The sequence below is a fragment of the Dunckerocampus dactyliophorus genome, chromosome 18 (assembly GCF_027744805.1).
Source record: "Dunckerocampus dactyliophorus isolate RoL2022-P2 chromosome 18, RoL_Ddac_1.1, whole genome shotgun sequence".
NCBI classification, from domain to species: domain Eukaryota; kingdom Metazoa; phylum Chordata; class Actinopteri; order Syngnathiformes; family Syngnathidae; genus Dunckerocampus; species Dunckerocampus dactyliophorus.
The window spans coordinates 3,143,873-3,167,486 of NC_072836.1; the positions used below are offsets into that span (position 1 = coordinate 3,143,873).

The 23,614-nt window shown below is 43.0% G+C and overlaps 1 protein-coding gene across 1 annotated transcript in view; it reads left to right on the top strand.

The window, feature by feature from the left end:
- The first annotated feature begins 308 nt into the window (after positions 1-308).
- The window catches only part of mybpc2a (myosin binding protein Ca), a 33,925-nt gene continuing 10,619 nt past the window's right edge, over positions 309-23,614 (top strand). The window contains exons 1-13 of the mRNA XM_054759647.1: positions 309-8,891; positions 9,333-13,020; positions 13,105-13,119; positions 13,710-13,793; positions 13,877-14,025; positions 14,854-14,971; positions 15,191-15,239; positions 18,888-18,944; positions 19,005-19,174; positions 19,250-19,382; positions 20,430-20,554; positions 22,652-22,757; positions 22,835-23,004. Coding sequence (XP_054615622.1) covers positions 12,981-13,020; positions 13,105-13,119; positions 13,710-13,793; positions 13,877-14,025; positions 14,854-14,971; positions 15,191-15,239; positions 18,888-18,944; positions 19,005-19,174; positions 19,250-19,382; positions 20,430-20,554; positions 22,652-22,757; positions 22,835-23,004 — 1,216 coding nt within the window. The 5' untranslated portion in view covers positions 309-8,891; positions 9,333-12,980. The remainder of the gene's footprint in view (positions 8,892-9,332; positions 13,021-13,104; positions 13,120-13,709; positions 13,794-13,876; positions 14,026-14,853; positions 14,972-15,190; positions 15,240-18,887; positions 18,945-19,004; positions 19,175-19,249; positions 19,383-20,429; positions 20,555-22,651; positions 22,758-22,834; positions 23,005-23,614) is intronic.

Here is a 23,614-nt window from a genome sequence, read left to right on the forward strand (position 1 = left end):
GATAGCATACCTTCCACCTGAAGTCGACCCACCATAGCCGAAGGAGCAGCAGACGCTGGTGACACCGATGGCGACTGTTGAGGAATGTCCCCGGTGGAAGAGGAGCGCTGTCTGGCGGGTCGAACCGGGCAGTGGGAGATGAGGTGTGCTGCGCTCCCGCAATACAGGCACAGCCGCAGACGAAGCCGTCGACTCCTCTCAGCTGAAGAAAGGCGACTGCCTCCCAGCTGCATGGGTACAGCGACATCCTCTGGTGGCAATCCACAACTGGAGGAGGGGGGAAGGAGCGGTGCAAGGAGGCCCCCTGGAGGTGGAAGAGGGAGCTGACGTGTCGATTCGGAAGGCTCCGCCCTCCGCTGAGCGCTGCGTTCCCGTAAACGGTTGTCCAGGCGAATGGACAGCATGATGAGCTCCTCCAACGTCTGGGTCTCGTCCCGGGAGGCCAGCTCATCCTGTAGGCGCGAGCTGAGGCTTGCCCGGTACGCGCTTCTTAGTGCCTTGTCATTCCAGCCGCTTTCAGCCGCCAAAATGCGGAAGGAGATGGAGTGATCCGCCACTGACGAGGAGCCTTGACGTGTCACGAGAAGGCGGCTTCCTGCTTCTCGTTCTCTCAACGGGTGATCGAAGACACTCCGAAGTTCTGTGACGAAGAGAGGCATACTGGAACACAATTCCGGCTTGGAGTCGCACACCGCCATTGCCCATCTGGCCGCCCGGCCGGAGAGTAGGCTGAGCATGTACGCCACCCTGGCTGCATCTGTTGTGTAGGTGTGCGGCTGCTGTGAAAAGACTAGGGAGCACTGGTGAATGAAGAGCTGGCACTGTCCAAAATCCCCTTCATAGCGCATTGGATGGGGAATGCTGGGCTCCCGTGATGAATAAGTGGCCGGTACGGCGATGTCCGTGCCTCCGGCGGCGAGCGGCGTGTGGTCGGCAGAGACGGCGGGAGGTGCACCTGCCAGCTGGGCGTGCAGCTCCCGGACGAGTGTGGTTAGCTCGTTAAGGGTTTGCTCGTGGTGGCTGATACGCTGGCCATGAGCTCGGAGCGCCATTCTCACACTTTCATCCTCCGCGGGATCCATAGTATTGACTCAGCTATTCTGTTGCGCGGCGTGCGCAGGAAAGCAGTTTGTAATGGATCCCAAGATGCAAAAGACAAAAGAGGTTGTAGGACAGGCTTTAATAGTCTCTGTTACCGGTCAGAACAAAAAACAACGGTGCAATAAGAAAACTCAAAAGGGCACCGCGACAAAAAGAGAGAAACTGTACCAGGCTGGAAGGAGCTGCGGGACATGTAGCAGGACTGCTCAGGAGAAGGACTTGGAAGCGTGGTGTAGCCTAGTGATCCGGAGGAATAGCTGAGTGCCGGAAACAGCAACAGGTGAGTATAAGTAGGTTAGTTAATGATGAGCAGCTGCAGCACATCCCGCAGCTCCGCCCCAGGCAGGAGGGACCAGGGTCTGAATGCAAAACATCAGCCTGAGTAAATGCACCAAAACAGTGACAGTCAACAATGACCCAAACATACCAGTATAGTCACAGCAAGGTGTGACAGAAATATTATTATATAGGCTAATATTTCCATATGTTAATATTTATAATATAAATAAGAATAAAGAAATAAACTTTAAAAAAGCAGCAAAAATGGAGACATCAGCAGTAATATTACAAGAATAAAGTCAAAATATTAAGGGAAAAGACTTTAACGAGAAAAAGTCAATTTTACAATATAAATAATAAAAACATTTAAGATAGTAATATGAGAAGCAAACAAAACAAAATAAAGTTGACATTTTTGGAAAATTAGGTTGGGGAAAAGATATAAGCCTTTAAACCTCACTTCTAATAAGATATACTTTTAATACAAACTAGCCATGATAGTAAAGATATTCCTTTAAAAAAACAACATATGTAGGTTGGATGTCCTCAAATTCAATTTCCAGACGCAGAATGTGAGTGTTAACATAAAAAAAAAAAGGTTCAAGTAACTTGTTAGACTTTCATATTCTCTTTCAGCAGACAGTTTGCAGATAAACTTGTCTTAATTGATTAGTCGATGTCTTCAGGTTTTCTCTTCTCTTCACGGCTCAGTTTGGGAAGTTTTTATATATTCATGAGATAAAATAAAACATTTAAAATATGAAAATGATTCACTTTTTGGCAGCTTTAAAGTAGGTCATCCAAACTTCCCACAAAGTCCCCTGCTCGCTTTGGAAGTGCAGAGATCTTCCAGTGCAGGTAAATATTCTCTTAATCCACACCATTCTCGTCCTGTTCCTTTCACGCTTGTGCTGGTATTCCTGGGAATATGATGAAAGGCCTGCCACCCTATAAAGTTGTTAAATGATTGTAAAGTCCAGACCCGACAGGTGTCCATGCTGGCGTATCAGCGCTGCGACCTCCGTGCCTAAGCGTCACCATGCTCCTCTTATAGAAGGTGATGATCTCTTCACTGGATGATGCAGGCTGATGGAGAATGTCAGGCTAACTCGGCACCTGACGCCGGCATGGAGGAGTGTGTCAAGTGTCCTGGTAATAATGGTCCCCACCCCGCACCTCCCAATATGGCCGCCTTCCAAGTGCCAATAATGCCACTGATACCCATCCGCTGTAAAAATAGATGCTTTCGAAAATGAATCTTCCCTCTGCCAGAATTCTCTATTAGAGCAGGATGAAGCGGCGTCTCGGTCACGCCAGCTGCTCGGCCTCTCAGGGGCGCCATAATGGAAGGAGATTGTCTTTTTCCCCCCCCTTTTAAGAGTTACTGGAAATGGCACGGTTTTACACTTGTATCTGACTAAAGCTGCTCTTAAAGCATCTCACTGGACTCGGCTAAAAATAGAAACTTACTCTGAGGTGAGACACACCTTTTAAAAATGTTGAAGGCCTGACTTTACGGGCTACAGCCATGGTTCTCAACAGGTGGGTCGGGACCCAAAAATGAGTCGCAGATCCATCCTGAGTGCGTCGCAGACAGCAAGACAGAAATACATAAATAAATAAATAAATAAAAACAAAAATGACTTAGAAATGTAAAAAAAAATAAAAAAATAAAAAATAAAAGTAAAAATTACTTTAAGTGTAAACACAATTAAAATAAATGGAATAAAAATGACTTTAATAAAAGGAAGATACAAAAATAATAAAAATGACAAATAAAATCAATTTAAATTCAAAATGACTTAAAGCGTAAAACATAATAAAAATAAAAATGACTTAAATAAAAGTGGGTCGAGACCTAGTGACCATTGGAAAATGTAGGTCCCAGGTTGAGACCGTTTGAGAACCCCTGGGCCACATGTTGTGTTGTGCCGACGTGTTCATGAAAGTTAAAATATGGGAAACGAGGGTTTCATGGTGAAAACGGCAGGGTTGACAGGTATGGTAAAGTAAATAAGTCATGTAAGACGTAAATAAAACTGCTCGGGCAGTGTCACAGTAAATGTGTTCCCTAGGGAACCTTAGTGAGGAATCTGTTAGGTAATAGGAGTGTTAAGGTGACTATAGGGGTGTTATTTCATGTCTAGATGACTCTAATAATGTTAAACTGTATTTAGAAGGTGGAGCTGCCTTCACACTTCTGGGGAGATTTTCTACAAGATGTTGGAGTGTGTCTGTGGGGATTATTGTCAGTTTGTGAGGTCAGAGGTTATCCATGTTGTCCCAAGTTGATCCAAGCACGCCTTTAGGGAGCTTGCTTTGTGCGCTGGGAGCAGAAAGGGGTCTTTGTTGTCCACCATGTCCTGCTGAGATAAAGAATGAGGATTCATGGAGTGATCTATTAAGCGCTGCTGTGTTTCATATAGGTCAGTGGAATAGGTCCACACTAGTCAAGTGGCTCCACTCTCATTTCCACAGCTTGTGCAGTGACCTCCACAGCGGCGGTGGCGCGGCGTTTAAAAGGGCACATGCTGCATTAAGAGAGCAGGCAGGGAGGATATGTTACCGCCAACCGGCATGGCGCCGAGCCAGATCAGCCAGAGTCAGCCGCCGCCTCTGGTTAGCACGTAGCTGGCGCGGCTCAGGTGACATCATGTCATCACACCAGCGTTACTCACCACCCCCCACCTGACAGTTGCGTTACATGTCTTACATCACGGGTCTGACTTGATTTAAACGCAGAAAGACTAAGAAGGAGCAGAGATTCTAAGATGAAATGTTTGACTTGGCTCAACCGTTCCCAAGAGCGGCACGGGAAATGTCACAGGAGATTAAGCAAGAACATTCCACGGAGGTGGCCAAACAGGAAGTGAGAAGGCAAACTCCACTCGAGGATGAGCGCAGGACATTCCTGTCACCGTTCACGTCTCGTAAATCTTACCCTATGACATCTTACTGCTCCTTTTCGACATATAATACGCATGCACTCCGTGTTTCCCATACATACTGTATGTATTTGTGGCGGCTTGCCACAAATACATTTAGACGCCGCTATGTGTTGTGGTTAGGGTTGCCAGCCATTAGGGGTGTCACGAGACACTCAGTTCACGGGATGACACGATAAACAAGATTTGGTCTACGACAACGATACGAGATTTTAACATTACTTTCACTGTCATGATTGATCAACTGTGCTTAAGTATGTTATCTACTGTATTGTTTGTAATTATGCTCTGGAAGGTTTTTTTGTGTTTTTTTGAAAGTGAACAGTAAATTCGCAAAAATTACATTTACAGTTCATGGCGCCAGCCATGACGAACTAGTTGTCGCAGCGAAGCGGCATTTTCGGAAGTGACATAAGCGGAGTAACACCGCTCAGCTACACAAACATAGCGGTGTAAGAGAGCGAGGATGTTTACAGTGACTATGAAGATGTGAGCTTTGTGTCAATAGTTATTGCTGTGAAAAGATGCTTATATCACGTGTACATGTATAATGCTTTACAGGCTTGTCGCTATCGTGGAATAGTGTTTAGAATACAATATGTAAACAAGGCATGACTTACTCTGTTCTGTGGCCACTTTGATGTCCTTCTTGTGTTTTTTTTTCCTGTGTACCGCATCAGCAATAGCATCCTTTTTCAAAATGCGTTTAAACTGTACAGTACTTTCAAGCCAAATGCTTCTTGTAAAGGTGTTCTCTGTTGTTGTTCATGGCAAAGAACAGAACTCGAGGCGGGCTTCCATTTGTCTCTCATTCTCTGTACTTGCTTCACCCATTTGTGTCTTAAACGTTTGGCTTTTGGAAAAGAAAACAAACTTACATTATCACTTGGATAATATAAACATCCAGCAGCAACACAACATTTTGCCACAACTACTATTTTGATGAAAAATATACCGAACAAAGTTGACAAACTGCCTCGAGAAGCGTTTAGTTTAGAGGTTAGTTAGTTGAGAGGCGTTACTCCGCTCATGTCACTTCTGGAAATGCGACAACCAGTTTGTCATGGCTTGTGCCATGAAATTTTTTCAAATTTTACCTATCTAAGCAAAGTTGATAAATCACGCCAGTGACCCTTTAAGTAATGTGCAATGAAAAAAATATGACAATATATTCCAATCTACTAATTTCTACAACTTTACACTCTTCTGCACTGTGTGTATGCCAGTGGCTGGCCTCCACCCACCAAGACATTTGTTGTGTTTACATATTATTTTATGTTTTATTTTTTTAAGTGTTTTTTTTTTTTATCATTCCGCCTGAATGTTTCTCGCGGCCCGGTTTTTGGGGACCCCTGCCTTACAGCACACTTTGGGATAGTTACACATTTGAAAATACCGTAACAACGCCACTTTTATAGAATTTCTCCTTTATTTTATAATGTAAGATTTATGTCTACAACAACAAATGTAACCCTTGAATCGTATCGAATCCTATTGTTTGTACACTATCGAACTGAATCGAATCGTTCTGTTTTTAAAATACATCGTTTCTGAATTGTATCTTAACTCGTGTATCTAGACACGTATCGAATTGTCTACCACAAAGAGATTTACATCCCATACTTATTATTGATAAAAAACGCTTTCCATCTGCGATTAATTATGAGTTAACTTTAAAAAAAATTATGCGTTAACTATGGACAAAATGCGATTAATTGCATTTAAATATTTTAATCAATTGTCAGCCCTGATTTATATATAACTTATATTTAACGAGTATTCAGACCCCTCCAGAGTGACATATCAAGCAACATTTTCTGGTCTTTTTGGAGACTTTGGAGACGTGAAAGTTGTGGGTCCCTCCCCCCTCTAAAAGCACTCACAGGTAGCTCTGCCTTGTTTAAGACATAAAAAAAAGTCTTCTCTATTTGCCATATTCTGTCCTCAGCAGAAGGCGTTTTCATCATCATGGTATGACGTAATAATAATTTATTTTCTGCTCGTTTGAATGACGTTTTATTCACCTGTGGGGCGGAATAGGAAGCTTGGCGGTGACAAGAATGGGAATGTAAGACACGAGCGTGCTGAGCAGCTTATGAATTAGATATGAAAGCATCCTCCTGATGACACGTCTAAAGAGTCTCGTGTAATCACGCCAGGAGGAGCTCGCTGTGACCTTGGCGCGGGGAGAGACTCACTTAAGCTCCTCACACATAAAAAAAAAAAAAGAAAGAAGGCTAATGATGCGGCATGAAACAACACACACGTTAGCTTTGCTACAACTCACACGCAGGGGCGTATTTAGTCATTTGGGGGCCCAAGGCAAACCTAGTCATTGGGGCCCTTCACATCCTTGTACTGCACTGACAAAAGTTATTTTTTTCTATTTTAAATGCATTTATTTTGCATTTATATGAATGTTTACCATATACAAACAAGTGGGAACATGAGAAAAGTCCCCTATTTCCTGAGTTACATAAAGTCCTCTTGGGGGCTTATTATCACCTAACAAGTGAATCATAGTGACGTTTTTTCTGTAATTGATAAGCATGAAGCAACATTTAATACAGTTTAACGCTTTAATACTCACATCTTTGTGGTGAAAAGCATCACTCTCAGCTTCATCTCTAGAACTACTGCATTCTCCGCGTCTGACGCTGACTGCAGTGCTGCTGCTGTGGTCGTGTGTCTACGTTTGCTGGGACTGGGAAAAAGGCTGTCACCTTTGATAGTTTTGATGAAAACTGTTTTTTCCCCTCTCGCCTTCTCCTCTTCTTTGCTGCACTCTGCTTCATTTTTCTCCAAACGGCGCCAACAAGTTTGTTTTTGCTACTGTCTTCCTGAATCAATCTGCACATGCGCAGTAACATGGAATAGCCCATTGCATGAGAAGGGAGGTGGACGTGGTCGAAATGATCATGATAGATGATGCATTTTGATGTAGTTTTAAGCGTGTGAATTAAGACTAAAACAGTAATATGTACTTTTAATAATAATCAGTTTTTATGAGGCGGGCATGGTGTTTGCCTGATGGTAAGTCCGCCCCTGCTCACATGTCTGCTTCAAGTAAGCAGACTAAATAAAACCATAAGAGGAGCAGAAATATACTTAAAATATACTTATATGTTTTATAAATCATCATCTTCTTGGTTTGTTGGATAATTTAAAGGGCAAATGAGCGCCACCTGCAGGATTTAAGTGGAACAGCAACAAGCAGAGTGTGAAAGGTGAAGAAAGTGTTTTTTGCATGCATTGTTTACATGTTGGAGGTAGTGAGGCTCGTCTGGCACAAACTATCTTTGGAATATGAAGAGGTTGCTTTAGTGAAGTGATTGTTGTGTTCATCACACTTATCTCCACCCAGCAGGGTGTCGGTTTCCATGGAGATGATACGCCTTTTTATTTCATGCACGGTTTGCCTCTCAATGACTCTTTGTGGAGAATAAACACTCTTCTTCTTCTTCTTCTTCTTCTTCTTCTTCTCCTTTTTCTTCTTTCCCTTCTTGTTCTTGTCCTTCTGTCTTCTCATTCTTCTAATTCTTCTTCATCCATAAGCTTCTTCTTCTCCTCCTCATTCTCTTCTAATTCTTCTTTGTCCTCTTCTTCTTCTTACGCTTCTCCTTCTTTTCCTTCCTCTTCTTCTCATTTTTCTTCTTTTTTGCCTCCTTCTTACTCCAATCCTTTTTCTTCTTTTTCTCCTCCTTCCTCTCCTCCTTTGTACTCTTTTTTTTCTCTTTTCCTTCTTTTTCTTCACCTTTTCTTCCTCCTTCCTTTTCTGCTTCTTCTTGTTCATTCTTCCTTCTACTTGTTCTTCTTTGTTCTTTTATTTGATTTCTCCTTCCTCTTCCCCTTCTTCTTCCTCTCCTCTTTGTCCTTGTCTTTCTCTTTTCCTCCTTCCTTCTCCTTCTTCTTGTTCTTTCCTCCCTTCTACGTATTCTTCTTAGTTCTTTTCTTCTATATCTCCTTCTTCCCCTTCTTGTTCTTCTCTTTTCCTTCTCATTTTTTCTCCTTCTTCTTTACCCCTCGTGTTTCTTCTACTTGTTTTTTGTACTTTTCTTCCATATGTCATTCTTCTTCCCCTTCTTGTTCTCTTTTCCTTCTCATTTTTTCTTCTCCTTTTCCCCCTTCCTTTTCCTCCTTCTTCTTCCCCTTCTTATTGTTTCTTCCTTCTATTTGTTCTTTTCTTCAATTTATCTTTCTTTTTCCCCTTCATGTTGTTGTTCTCCTCCTTCCTCCCTCTTTTCTTATTTCAACTTTTCTTCCTTTCTTCCTCTTTTCTTTCTGACTGTATTTTCTTCCCTTTTCTTTCTTTCTCCTTTTGTTCTTTTTCTTCATGAGCTCATCTTCTAAAGCAAGAGCACACATACTTGAGGAACAAGCGTCTCCTGCGGTCTCTCTTCAACATGCACTTCTTTTTTTCCTTCTTCCTCTTTCATCCGTTTTTCTCTCTCTTTCTTTTTCCCTTCCTTTGTTCTTGTTCCGTAAGGAGGACATACAGTACAAGTTGATGAATTTGTTGTGTCGTTGCAGCAGCAGAGGGCGATCCAGCCGCAGAGGTCCCTGCCGGTGAGTATCTTCAGGACATCAAGCTAATAAAGTCCCACTTGTGGACCGGGGGTGTCCAAAGTGCAGCCTGGGGGGCATTTCTGTGCTGCAGCTTGCTTTTTATTGGCCTCCGGGGTATTTGTAAGGTGGTGTGTGTGGGTGGGGGGAGAGTCTCCAAATGACAGTCCTATTAGAATGTGATTATGAGCGAGGGCCAACAGGTTGCGCCACTAATAACTGAAAGTATAGGAAACACTGCTTTTAACATCTTTATTGTACAAAACACACCAAAGTTTTCCTCTGCCCCCACATGCTTCATTTTTTTCTGTTTTTGGCCATCTCTGGAAAACGTTTGGACACCCCTGTTGTTGACAGTCCTCAAAAACAACAATAATATATTATATACAGTATAAAATAATGATAGTAATAATAATATGACTATTATTTTGTTGTCTTTTTCAGATGCAAAAGGTAAGAAAACATACAAGCTGCAGTGTGTGTGTGAGTGTGTGAGACATTATCTCCATCATCATTGTATGTTGAGGAGGGTGAGACTTCAACACACACACACACACACACACACACACACACCCTCTGTGAAGACGTGACAGAGCAAACAAAGATGGTTTGTAGCATTCATCTTACTCACTATTCTTCCTCATCATTGCACCTGCTTATGCAATAATTAATCTGGATTGACAGTACACACACACACACACGCACACACACTCACTCTCATCCCCCACTCTCATCCTCCATTAGACTTTGCGCCCTCACACAAGTGAGTCTTAATCCGACAAGGTGAGCACACAAAAGGTGTTTCTGATTCTCCGGGGGCTCGTTTGTGATTAGCTGCTTCCTGCCGCTGGATGACTTCATCCCCCCCCACCCAAAAAAAAGCCTCTTGTGCTCTGTCATGAGCGCCTTCCTCTCATGTGTGACACACAGCAGCCACTGCTGCTCTGTTTCTGTGCTGGGAATGTAAATACTTCACAGCTTATAATAACGCAGTAGGATCTACAAAATGGAGAATTTCAGAATGTCAGACTTTGCAAACTAAAACCACTTTTTCATACTTTACTGTCAAGCACACGTCTATTTTTGGTGGTGAAAGGGTGGGAAGGCGAGTAAAAAAAAAAAGAGAGAAGAGAAAGACCTCCTCCAGAAAGAAATATTATTTTTAACAATTCCCCTCAAGTGTATTTTAATGTGATGAACAACTTTTCTTAAAAAAAAGTGCACTGATCAAAGGCTTTGACTGCTGGCTTGCACAAAGGTAGCTGAAGGACACATGAAACATTCATCTCTTAAATTGCATGGGCGCGCTCCATTAGACACACAAACACACACACACACACACACACTTGTGACACCTTCACTCATGTTCCTGTTACACCTGAGCTTCACCTGCATTTCCACTACAGTCAGAACTTTCAAATCCATCATAACCATGGTGAAGTAATGGTAATGGATTTGCGTTTCAAAATACGATCAATTTTCTGAAAAACAGGAGGCAAAAAATGTGGGAAAATAATGAAAATTCAGTCTTTCCCGCCAGAATTTCCACCAGCACTTTTTTTTCCATTAAAGGTTAAAATACGGGAAAAAAACGGAAAACTGTTAACACGGGAGGGTTCTGGGAAAGAAGGGCAAAATACATGAGTGTCCTGGGGACAATGGGAGTGTTGACAGGTAGAAATTTTATGGGTCTTGGTACAGTAATGGTAATTGATTGCGTTTCAAAATAAGGGAAATTTTCCACAAAATAAGGGAAATTCATTTTTTTTCCCACCAGAATTTCCACCAGTACTTTTTTTCCCCCATAAAAGTAAAAACTATTAAGACGGGACGGCGCTAGGAAAGGAGCGCAAAATATGTGAGTTTCCTTTGTCAAACAGGAGGGTTGAAAGGTTTGTATTTCATCAGTCTTGATACAGTATGGTAATGAATTTGCATTTCAAAATAAGGGACATTTTCCGGAGAAAAATGAGTGGTAAAAAAGTGTGAAAATAAGGGAAATTTAGTTTTTTTTCCCACCAGAATTTCCACCAGCACTTGAAAGTTACCATGAAAGTTAAAATATGGGAAAAATACAGCAATCTATTAAGACGGGACGGTGCTGTGATAGAAGGACAAAATACGAGAGGTTTGAGGTATTGTAAAGTTAAAAGTTATTTGGTAATAAAGAACAAATGAGGGAGTAAAAGTAGTGTATTCTTCAGATACAGGTGTAGAAAACTAGATGCGTGTGTACTGTATGTATTATGTATGGCACATACGTATTTTGTGCTACATGCTCAGCTAAAAGCTCACCTGCCACGCTCCCATTCATACACCATGATAAACAGGAAGTGACGACAGTGACGTCACATTGCATGCTACTCTGCTAGCCAATCACACGCAGGCAACATCACCTTCCTGTTGGTTGTAATTGATCATATATTTAATGGTGTTGTTCGGGTAATCCAAAATTATGCTAAGTCTAAACATGTCAACATAAGCAAGAAGGCTGTTGATTTTGAAGGCAATTGAACACATCAGCAGCAGCAGCATCATAAAAGGTTCGGGCCGCTTTGCAGCATATTAACGCACACGCAGGCCTTGACCTGTGCTTCCTCTCCATTAACAGACGTCCAGGCGGCTGTAGGTAAGCTCGCTTGCTTATTAACGGCCTCGTTGTGTGTCCGTGTCGCACAATTGTCTGATTGGCGTCCCTGCTTCCCTCAGCAAACACCGAGCCGAGGGACGGTAAGCCGCAGCACGCTCGCTTGTGCCGACTGTTTGTCTGCTTGCTGTGTTTGTCGTGTCGAGCACCTCGTGTGTCAGCAAACACGAGCATCTGTCGTCTGCTAGCGCGACACCTGGATGTGTTTGCATTCTTCTTGTACCGCTGACATCTGAAATGGAAAATGAAAGCAAACCTGAGCGCGGGTTCCTAATTTGAAAATATTAGCCTCTGCCACCTGTTGTGACAGGACACACAAAAAAGTATCAAACAAGAAGTCGGTCATGTTGGTTTCCGTCAGCAGTTTTGGGCGAAAACAAAGGGTTGTATTTCAACAAACTAGTCATAGGCACTTTGACCAAATGAGCCCAAATGAAAATCACAAATACTCGACAAGTGGGTGATGTTATAGTGCAAAGGATTTTAGGCTGTTTCATAAGATGTGGGCGGGGCATGGCAAAAAACTTTGATGACCACGCTTACATTTTGCCACTAAACTGTAAACGTCAGTAACTCAGTTCCACAAGGTCAGATCTTCATCATAATTGGTACATATGAGGAAGACAACACCTTGAAGCTATACGTAGGTCACTTCCAGAAGTCCATTCAGCACCACACAGTGGCAACAGGAAATCGGATGCGCATGCCCTCGAACTCACGTGAACGATAAGTTGCGTGGTGGTGCGAGGGCCCGTTCAATGCCCCTTAGAGCTTTAATTAATCATTTTTATCTTATTTACCAACTTCCTTGTTAACTTGGGACAGGTCGATGTTCCCCAATCACACAACAATGGCGGCTCCCGTTGTGAATATGAAAGACAATATAAACTAATCTAGTATCCATTATCACATACTTAATAGTTGACTGTCACGCTTTGAGAAGTTCCAATTGGAGGCTCAATCAGTGTTGCCAACTTAGCGACTATATTTAGCAAGTATTCAGACCCCTTGAGCGACTTTTTTTTCCAAAAAACAACTGGTGATAATTCTAGCGACTTTTCTGTTGTTATTGGAGCCTTTTAGTAGAATCCCACGTAAAAGGACATATCGTTCTGAAGCCCATATTATGCTCCTGTTTGGTCACTACGTCGCCTCTGACACTGCTGAGGTTGTGCGTGTGCTGTGCAATTCTCTGCAGAAACGCTAGGAGCCCTATGTTCTGGAGAGTCAACTCCGCAACCACAATTCTCGTTGACCTCGAGCAAACAATGACAATTAAAGAGAGATGGGGAGTATTACAATTGTTATTTTAATGCAAATGTTGATAATGTAGGCAAATGTAGACAACATTAAGTACTTTTAGGACAGCCACTTTCCTTACTGAGGAGTTGGCAACACTAGGATCAACTGGATGTTAACTTGTTTTCGACTTGATTGTTGAAGGAATGACTCCATTAACTCCAACTACGCAAGTATTTGAGAAAGGTGTGTATATGTGAGAGAATGTTAATTATATAACAGCAACATACTGACTGACGTTGTTCCTCGCTTTCTCTTTCTCCGACGCAGAGTTGCCACCTGATGGTAAGACTTGAAATTGTTAGCATGTCTGTGAAGCAAACACCCTGCAGAGGATCTGTCTATTTACTGGCAAAAGAAACAGGGCAACAAATTCAATTCAATGTGTTGGGATGTGCTGGGGTGCCGGTGTGATATTCTCAAAGTGGTGGTCCACTGGGCTCCTGTCATTTGTCACCATCCCCAAAGAACGCCTGTAGTTAATGATGGACCGCATGTACTTTTTAGGGGTCCCTTTGTGCCCCTCGTGGTCCATACTACACTAATTGTACCCCTTAGGACTAGTTATTGGACTACATTTGAACAGTTTGTTCTTTTTCCAGGTCCAAATAGGACAGAAACTCAAAAAGTCAAGAGTAAAAAGTGAAAATACTGATGGTATCACTCCACTGACTAGACATTGTACCCTAAAATGTACAATGATGGACTTGGTTTTGAGTGTGTATACATGCTGAATAGGTCTGTCTCTTTCAAAAAGTCATTCATTGACCTACCAATAGTCTCCTTTTTGTGTCCCTAAGTTGTTTTTGGAGTCTTCTACAATGTTCATACACAAAAACCTTGTTATTTATTCAAGCTACACACTCTCCTCTCAGAGGTTGCACCAGGGGAGGACCCTCAGCTCTCGGAACTGACCGGTTTGTTTGTGTTGAAGCCGGAGAGCACCACCGCCACCAAAGGTCAGCAATTCCCCTTGGTTTGCTTTGGACAGTCTCTTTCTCCCGTCGGATGATTGCTCATCTCCTCCCTCTGACCGTGGCAGGGAAGGATGTGTCGTTTGTGGCCAAAGTGGACTCATCCACCCTGATCAGGAAGCCCAGTTTGAAATGGCTGAAGGGGAAGTGGCTGGACTTGGGCAGCAAAGCTGGGAAGCACTTGCAGTTCAAGGAGTCTTATGACAGGAACACCAAGGTATGGTTACCAAGTCCAAGTTACTTTGTATTGTCTCATTAGGGTTAGGAGTGAAGTTCCGCTTCAAGTGATTTTGTTCAAGAATCCGGGAAGGACGCAACATAAGATTGACTAATCATGTGGTCACTGTACCGGTCTTGTTGACTGACAAGGCAGTAGACAAATTAGTGTCCTCCATAGAGTGTCTTGGCTAAGATGACGATCTTAATCATCCGTGAGAGCTTTCTAGGCACGTCCAGCTGGGAGCTGGCGAAGACTTGGCATATATGTATCATTGGAGTCCTCATCATCACCACAACATAACCATCTTCTTGATAAACTTCATTAGTAATGGTAACGTAGCCACCTAGCATCGTGACATAAAGGTGGGGAACATCTGGCACAACCACAAAGTCTAGACCACCCCTTCGTAACAGATGCTAGCGCTGACAGTCGCTGACAATTTAAGAGTCGCGCTGGACATCGAGTTGAACTTTTACCTCGATGGTTAGTACGTTCAACTCTCATTCAACGGAACCCAGTTTTGGAATACGAGGCTGGCTGGACCTAGGCAGGTTACACCTTGACAAAGCTTTTGGAGGAGACTCAGAAGGTGCGCGCCACTGGAGGGTGTATACCCTGAATTGGGACAGGTGGACACCTCAGTGTCCCCACAATGGAAGAACAGGAGGCGGTCTTGGGCTTGTAAGTCCAGACTTAAGACTGTGACCTTCATAAGGCGGACCCCGGAAGAAAAGGGATAGATGGATAACTTTAAGGTCAAATCCTTGTTGGCCTGATGGTGTGTGTCGATGCGTCACTGAAGGTGTGCTGCCGTTTGTTTTCCAGATCTACACGTACGAGATGCACATCATCAAGGTGGTGGACGGAGACGCAGGTGGCTACCGCTGTGAGGTCACCTCCAAAGACAAGTGCGACAGCTGCACGTTTGAAGTGTCGGTGCAGGGTGGGTCATCAGAGCGACACTTAATCACATTATTGTCATCTTCCATTCAGCGTCTCCTTCGCCGCTGTCTAACCGGCTTTGTCAGACAATAACTCAGCGAGTGCCGTGCACATTAGATTTCATCATTTAGTGGCCCGGCGAAGTCCCGAGTCCATTATTGCTGTGCCGCTGGTGTAATGAATTAACCTCAGCAGTCTTCCTCCTTCTGTCTGCTTTCAGCGGTGCAAGAGGAGCAGCAGGACAACATTTTGGAGGCCTTCAAGCGATCGTGAGTGTCGGTGTGGCGCTTTCTTCCATATGCTCCCCTGGTGATGGCTGCCTGAGGACATCTGTCCACTTCATGCAGGGAGGGGCTCTGCCCGTCCGTCTTTGTGTCATTTGTCACCGTCTTGTCTGACAACAGCTGCTGTCTCACCTGAAGTGGTTCAGGATCTCGTGTGTTTCATCAGACGTGATCGCCGACCCTGTGGGGTGCCAGACGCAGAAGCCCACCATAATGAGACGCGCTTAGCAGCGTCGATGTCGGGGGTGTCCAAACTTTTCCCACCAAGGGCCGCATACTGGAAAATGAAAAGGCTACCCCCAATCCAATTTACAGTAGATATATATATATATATATATATATATATATATATATATATATATATATATACACACACACACACACACACACACTGTATCAAACTATAAACCTTGCATTTATAGGTGGTAGAGTGTGTTATCATTATTATTAGTGTTATTAGTATCAACATTTTTTAAACATTTTCCCGCTTCTGTTGCTCTTTATTTTCCCGTTGTTGCTGTTTTTTGTTTTCTAGCTTTCTTGTTTTTGTATCGGACAAAAATACTGTCAGCTTTTTTTCATTGGTTGTTCTTTTTCTTCCTTTTTACATTTTTCATTTTTTATTTTTATTCTTCATCTTTTTCTTTTTTCTTAATTTTCTTGTTTCCTTTCTTTTTTTCTTTCTTTTTCTTCATCTTCTTTTCCATTTCTTTTTCATTTTAATCTATTTCTTTTTTGTCTTGATTCTATTTTCCTTTCTTTTTTCATTTTCTCTTTTCTTTCTTTTTTCCCTTGTTTTTGTTCATATTTTTCTTGTTTTTCGTTTGTCCTTTTTTCTTCATTTTTCTTTTCCTCTCGTCATTAGTGTTATTAGTAATATTTCAGATTTTTCTCACCTTTTTTGCTTTGTGTCTATTTTTGCAGTTGCTTTTTTTGTAGTACAGTTTTACAGGACACCTCTAGCTAAACAACAAGGCTGTCAAGACTGTCAGCCATGTTTTTATGTTTATGTTCAATTGGCATGGGCACAATTTTTAGCAGGTGTCGCAGGCCACTAAAAAAAACGAGCCACGGGTTGTGAACGGCCCCCGAGCCACACTTTGGACGGTCCTGGTGTAAGAAATGCCACCTAGGAAGACACTGCACTGATACTGCCTGCATGACACTAACAGGATGCTAATTACATTGTGTTGTGTGTGTTGTTGGCTGGTATTTTAGTGTTTTTATTGACGGTGTGTCATCTCTGCTTTGTAGTAATGCATGTGTGTATGTACTGTATACGTGTATGTGCAATGTTTACCAAATATTGCGCTCGCATTTGCTCTCGGGCCGTTTATCGTGCCTTCATAAATCAGCCGCCACCTTCACCTGGGGCCTCCATATCCGTAATCTGCGCATAAAACTATAATTTCCTGTCCTCGTTAGGGTCGCAGCATGGAGGCCGAGGTATAAGGCGAGGAGTGCACCATGCAAAAGACAGCGTGATATTGTGCTTTAGACGGGGTTGTCAGTGTGCTCATTTGCAGAGTGGCGATACGAGAGGAGGAGGAGGAGGCTGGCGCAGTAAATGAAAAGTGAAAGGTTGGTTAGAAGTCAGATTTATTGCTGGAGAGGCTGCGGAGGTTCACGTCTACAAAGTCAAAGATGCACATGGTGATGCTCGTGACTATTTCATGTGAGTCCATGTCATTACGATATCATTTGGACAGCCTGTGCTGTGATGTGGTAGAAAAAAAGCCACAACTTACACTGCTTTACTTGTTCGGGATGCAGGCATGATGAAGCGTACAACTGAACCTCTAAAGCTTCTTCTTCCGTGGGCCGCATACTGAAAAAAATCAAAGGATGTGGGGGCCTTTGTGTATAGTGGCTAAACTTTTTCCCATTTTTGCTGATCACATATGATAATGGGACTCTTCTCTGTACAGTAGATGACATCGTAACTCTGCTTCTTCACACATCTCATACATACATGGTCTGCCAAAGAATAAGAAAACGTAGCAGGAGGAGTCAGTGTTGCCAACTTTGTTGCTATATTTACGGAGTATTCAGACCCCTCTGGAGTCTGTTTTTGAAACAAGCGATTAGGAACAAATCTAGTTACTTTTTCTGTTCTTATTGGAGACTCTAATTCCAAAGTGCGGCGTGAAGGCCATTTGCAGCATGTGGCTGCCTTTTTTATTGTCACAGTCTAAAAATATATTTTAACAAGAAAATATCTACAAGAAAATATCTGTGTTGCTTTACAAAATACCATCGTGGCAAAGTTGCATCCTTTCATTTTTCACTATGTGGCCCTCGCTGGACAAAAGTTTGGACACTGATCTAACATGAAAGCACGTATCGCTCTTCTCTACGAGAAGCAGATCCTGCTGTGGGTCCTCCATCTAAAAGCACTCACAGGCGGCTAAAACACAAACAGAAGCAACAGAAGAAAGTTCTGGGGACTTCTAAGCATATTTGTTCTGCTTTTTTTCTCACTTTTTGACTCCCACAGCATTTTCAGGCACATTTTAATGTTTTTAACTGTCATATAAGGGTAAAAAGAAGTGTTTAAAACAGTCTATCGTCACCAAAAAAAAGCCTAGATTAGTATGGCTAACATATTGTTGGCATATGCCATCACTGTTGCCTGGGTGGCGCATGCTGGCGAAGCTCGCTAGCAAACAAGGTGACTAAGCTGATGAAATAGTTTTAATTGCTTGACAGCCCTCTTAGTCAACACGCCACTCTGCCCTTCTTGCATCACACGCCAGTGAAGGTTATCCGAGGCGGCGCTCCCAGAGGCGTTCAAGTACAGTAGGCCCACATCTCGCCGGGGACGCGCCATCGTTTTCGTGCTCAGCCAACCGTCAGCTGAGCTCGTGTGTCCCGTCAGCGAGGTTATTATCACCCCGGGAGTGTGGCTCCCTCCTTCAGGATAATACCGAGCGCGGATGTTATCCTTGAACGGGGCGCTCAACCATGGAAGCGCAAGGCGGCCGCCTCAGACTGCCTCGCAATTTATCGCCGCTGATTTGCTCCTCTGAGGCCAGCAGGCAGGAAAACCGAGACAGTGGAGGAAAAAAAACAACAAATGTAAGCTGCCCTGCACCTTGTCGCGAGGGTACCGCGGAAGATCCGCAATCTGTTAATACTGGTCTTACCGGTAGGCTGGTTTTTGTGGCCCGCCACAAATAGATTTGATCTCATTCATAAAGAAGTGAATTTTCTTCATCCATCCCACGCCTTCGCTGCTTCATCCCCCCCCAGTGCTGATGGGGTGTCCACGGTACGCGCTTGTGGCTGACTTCCGGCCTGTGCTGGAACAACCCCCTAACCGCTTACCCGGTTGCAAGTCTTTGAGTTCTTATGTTGTAAAGTATGCTTATTTGTGCCTATGTTGCCAAAGTTTTTTTTGCCAGTCTCAGACTCTACTCCCCCATAGCAGCATAGTTTGGACTTGCCTTCCTCCCCTCTCCTCTTGTTCTCCTCTTTCCTCATCCCCTTTTATCGCCCAGTCATCCTGTCCTGTCTACCCCCTGTCATATTGTATGGTATGTTGTATATGTACGGACGGGGTGATTGCACAATTTCTCTTGTACCTCTGTATAAGTGACAAGCCATTCTCTCTCTGTCTTCTTCCTCCCACAGTGGAGACGCAGATGAGGATGCTGGCGATCTGGACTTCAGCGCCCTGCTCAAGAAAAGGTAAGTCCAACATCGCACTTTCTGTCGCTGCTTTGCCCTGACCCTGGCGAGCGCACTCAGGCAGAAGAAGCAACAAGCGCCCAAGGAGGAAGTGGACGTGTGGGACATCCTGAAGGCGGCCAAGCCCTGCGACTACGAGAAGATCGCTTTTGAGTACGGCATCACGGACCTGAGGGGCATGCTGAAGAGGCTGAAGAAGATGAAGACGGTGGAGCCCAAGAAGAGTGACGGTGAGGGGCGGGAAAAGCCCTCACAGGTGATGTGGACAACGAGGCAGGGCGCTAACGGAATTGTTGTGGTTGCAGCCTTCCTCAAGAAGCTGGAGCCGGCGTACTCTGTGGACAAAGGCAAGAAGATCCAGCTGAGCGTGGAGGTGGCCGACCCCGACGCCCCCATCAAGTGGCTCAAAAACGGACAGGAAATTAAACCGTCAGCCAAGTGAGACATTCAGCACACCTCATGTTAGCATGTAAAGTCAACGTGTTCGTGATGGGAAACTCGATTCCTTTTACTCACTCTTATGAGTCACTCACTGAACTGAATCGGGTACTTGATTCACTTGAATCACCCATCACAGAGCGCATGTGCAGAAACTCGCACACGTGAGTGAGTGAACGAGTTAACAGAGACGAGTACTGAGTCCTGATTCAGGGAAATACTCTCAAGTTTTGAACGACTCGTTCAATACTCACACATGTCTACAACATGTCATACTCATGTCTTTTTTTCACTATCAAAAACAAGTTTCAAACTCAGAAACTCCAAATTTAAACCCTAAGAGATTATAGGATGATACAAGATTATTATTAATGTCGATATATTTCTTTAAGAATATATAATTGTATTGTATTCTATTCTAATAATTGTATTTCAACCTTGAATCTTACCTATATCAAAATGTAGTTTTTCCCTGTTATCACTACCATTCATTGCCGATTGGCTGAGAGTGGTCACATGACTCAAGCACCATTAAAGTGAGGTGTCTAGCGCCCATTTTGAGAGAAGTTTAAGTGAGGCTAAGCTTTGTCCTAATTAGGGCTATGTTATTAAATACTGTGCTCATTTATGGACATTGGGTGGTTACAAATGAAGAAGACTCTTGTTGATGAAGAAACTCCCAATTCAGCTGTTTTTTTACCGCCTTTTTGTGCTATGCTAACACTGCTAGCCCCACTTTCCCAAGCTATATTGATAGCATTAGTTGGAGGTCTTTAATATGAGCTGGAAGGTAATTAGATTTAAATTTGATTCTTTTTAAATTGGAAGGTAACATTAGGTTTCTTAAAAATGTGTTACATATTCTAAAGAGTGAATATTACTTCTTCACACGTGAGAATAACTACCATGGGGCTTTTTTATGAAGCCTTTGTGTATGTGCGCGCTTATTTAAGAAAGAATAATCATCGTCGTTGTCCATGAGTCACCTCGTTGTCTTGGGGCGGCCTCGATTTTTACGTCTTTGTGTCTTCTTGCTGTGGCGTGCAGATACGTGTTTGAGAGCGTGGGCAACAAGCGGACGCTCACCATCAACAAGTGCAACCTGTCTGACGACGCGGCCTACGAGTGCGTGGTCGGCGAGGAGAAGTGCTTCACCGAGGTCTTTGTCAAAGGTATGTGAGTCAGCTCCCCCACCCCATCCGCCGGAAGCTTCTTTCTGTTCCACCTGTGTTTATCTCAGCAAGAGCATTTATGAACTTCTTTTAAAGGCTGAGTGTTTGCATTTATAGTTTTGTGGTGTGGCCGTGCGGCAGAAGCAAATGTCTCAGAGTTTGTAGGCGTTTTTTTTTTTTGAAGGACACTTCTAAGTACTGTACAACTGAATGGCGTTATTATTGAATTAAAAGACGTAGAAGGATGTCATGTTCTACTCTGATGCTGGTATCAATCGCCTTCAAAATCCCCTTTTGTCTTTGTAATTAAAATACTTGGAACGAGTGTACTTCCCAAGAATTTTATACATATATATACAGTGGAAGCTTGGCTAGTGTCATTAACCTGTTGCAGAATGTCCGGCTCTAACCGAATCAATGACGCCAATTTGGATACTCTGCTTTCTCTGCAACAAAGCCCAGCAGGGCGCTGACTCAGCCTGCATTAACGCCACCGTTCGCTGAGGGCACACAAAAGTCCAAACGTTTGCATGTCACACAACTGGTGAGGTCATCAGTCAAATGCGGCGACGGCAGCGGCTCAGACAATTGAGACGTGCGGAAGCGGGGCGGATGCTGATGGTGACAAATAGCTGCCGCTAGCGGAGCGCTTACACCATGTGACTCACACCTCCTCGGGAGACTGGGAATACCTTCCAGGCCGCTACCAGAGCCATGATTTAGCATGGTTTCCCAACATTCTTACCATACATGTTTGCGCTGTTAAAAAAATTGCGGCCCTCCGTAATTAAATTTGGACTCACCCTCGCTCATGTGTCCGTTATGCTGTATAACAGGACTGTCTGAATGGCTCGTTGTTACAACTCTGTCCAGTCGATGGCGTCGTAATGCTGCATTGTCATAGGCACTTCAGCTTGCTTAGGGAAGGTGCTCTTCAATTTGCAAGTGATAGCTAACAATTAGCTTGACAACACGGTGCATGGTCATCAAACAGAACAACAGTCTTACTCACGGTACAAACCAAAAGATAAACAGCACAACACGTAACAAGTAAGTTAACACGCAACGAACTGCCATTCTACATAGGAGGGGCACAACGATTAAGCGCTAACAACAAACACTTACTGTTATTTACAAAGTGACCACAAGACATGCTGGGTACTCCAGTGAAAACTCCCCTTGATGATACAATATATTGAGATATAAGATGTACAACAGGGGTGCCCAAACCTTTTTCCTATTTCCAGCGAGGGCCACATAGTAAAAAAATGAAAGGATGCAACTTTGCCACTTTGATATTTTGTAAAGCAACACATGAACATATGCTAAGAAGTTAGAGTATATATATATATATATATTTTAAAATGCATCTCAGCTTTGTGACATAGGTGAAAAAGCCCATTTTTAGGACCAATTTTGCTCTTTTTTCCCATTTTTGCTGTTTTTTTTGTTTTGTTTTTTGTAGTTTTCCAAATTTTTCAGGTGTCTTCAGAAATAATATTTTTTCTTCTTGTAATATTATGACTTTATTCACATAAAATTATAACTTTTTTCCCCAATCTAATTACAGAAAACTACAACTTTATTTTGTTTTGTTTGCGGCTCATAGTATTACAACTTTTTTTTTTTCAATCTCAATGCTACTAAAATGATGTTATTTTCTTGTTTTTTTCTCGTAAAATTACAACTTTTTTCTCGTTAGAATGCGACTTTTTTGTTGTGTATATATATATATATTTTTTTACAATATTCTCATACAATTACAGCTGTTTTTTTCCCCATATCTGCTGTTTTTACAACAAGCAAATCTGCCAAAAATGACATTGTTATTTTGTTTTGTTTGTTTCTAGGACTTGTTTCTAGGGTTGCGGGGTCTAGTAAAATTACTGCTGATTATTTCATTTTTTTTATTTTTTATTTTTGACGTTTCTTGTTAAATTATATTTTTATAACGTGCCACGAGCAAATTAAAAAAACAGCCGCGGGCCACACTTTGGACACCCTAGATGTACAATGACGTGTAGATTATCTAAAATCAGCTCACACTTACAACCAGGACACATCATGAATTTTGTTGATGTTTTGTTTGCCATCCAGAACCTCCGGTGACCATCACCAAGCTTATGGATGACGTCCACACAGTGGTGGGAGAGAAGGTGGAGTTTGAGGTGGAGGTCTCGGAGGAAGGAGCTCACGTCAAATGGTGACCCAGAACACTTCCTGCTCTATCTAAACTTCTTGACCCAGATCACAATGGTCCTGATCCCTGTTTGTCTTCAGGATGAAAGATGGAGTTGAGCTGACCAAAGAGAGCGCGGCATCCAAGTACAGATTCAAAAAGGACGGCAAGAAGCACATTCTGATCATAAACGATGCTCGCAAAGAGGACATTGGCACCTACTTCGCCTTCACCAACGGCGGGGAGTCCAAGGCTGAGCTGGAAGTGGAAGGTAGTCTTTTTGCTGCGACTTTGTTGAAGCTGTAACATCAGGATGTAATGATACGTTCACGTTAAATGAAGATAACATATCAAACGGCCCATGAAACTGAAGTGAAAGCTAACAGCAGACTAATTGGCCATCAGCGCCTGCCAGAACTTTTCTGACAGGTATTCCAATTAGCAGCTTGAACAGAATTTAACGTGTTGACGTTTTTCATTTTGACAAGCATGAACGGCCATAAATGAATTACCGCTCACGCCATAATTAATACTGCTCAGTTTATCTCCGCGTCCGTCTATCATTGCAGTATTGGTCAGGGTAATTTTCTCTACATGTCCAAAAGTGATGCTGGGGTCTGTGCTTATCACTCCAAAAATTAGGACATGTTAGTTCCCCTCAACGCTGCTAAACTGACACGAGCGAAAAAAGGAAAAAGAAATCTGACTTGGAAGCAGCGTTTTCTTTTAATGTACATTATTGTGAAATCTTACAGAAAGTTCTACATCAATAGTGTTTCCCACACATTTGTGACGTCCCACCACAAATAAATTTGGACCGGCACACATAGATTTGGCACTACCTGTTGGCCCTCGCTCATAAACACATTATAATGGGACTG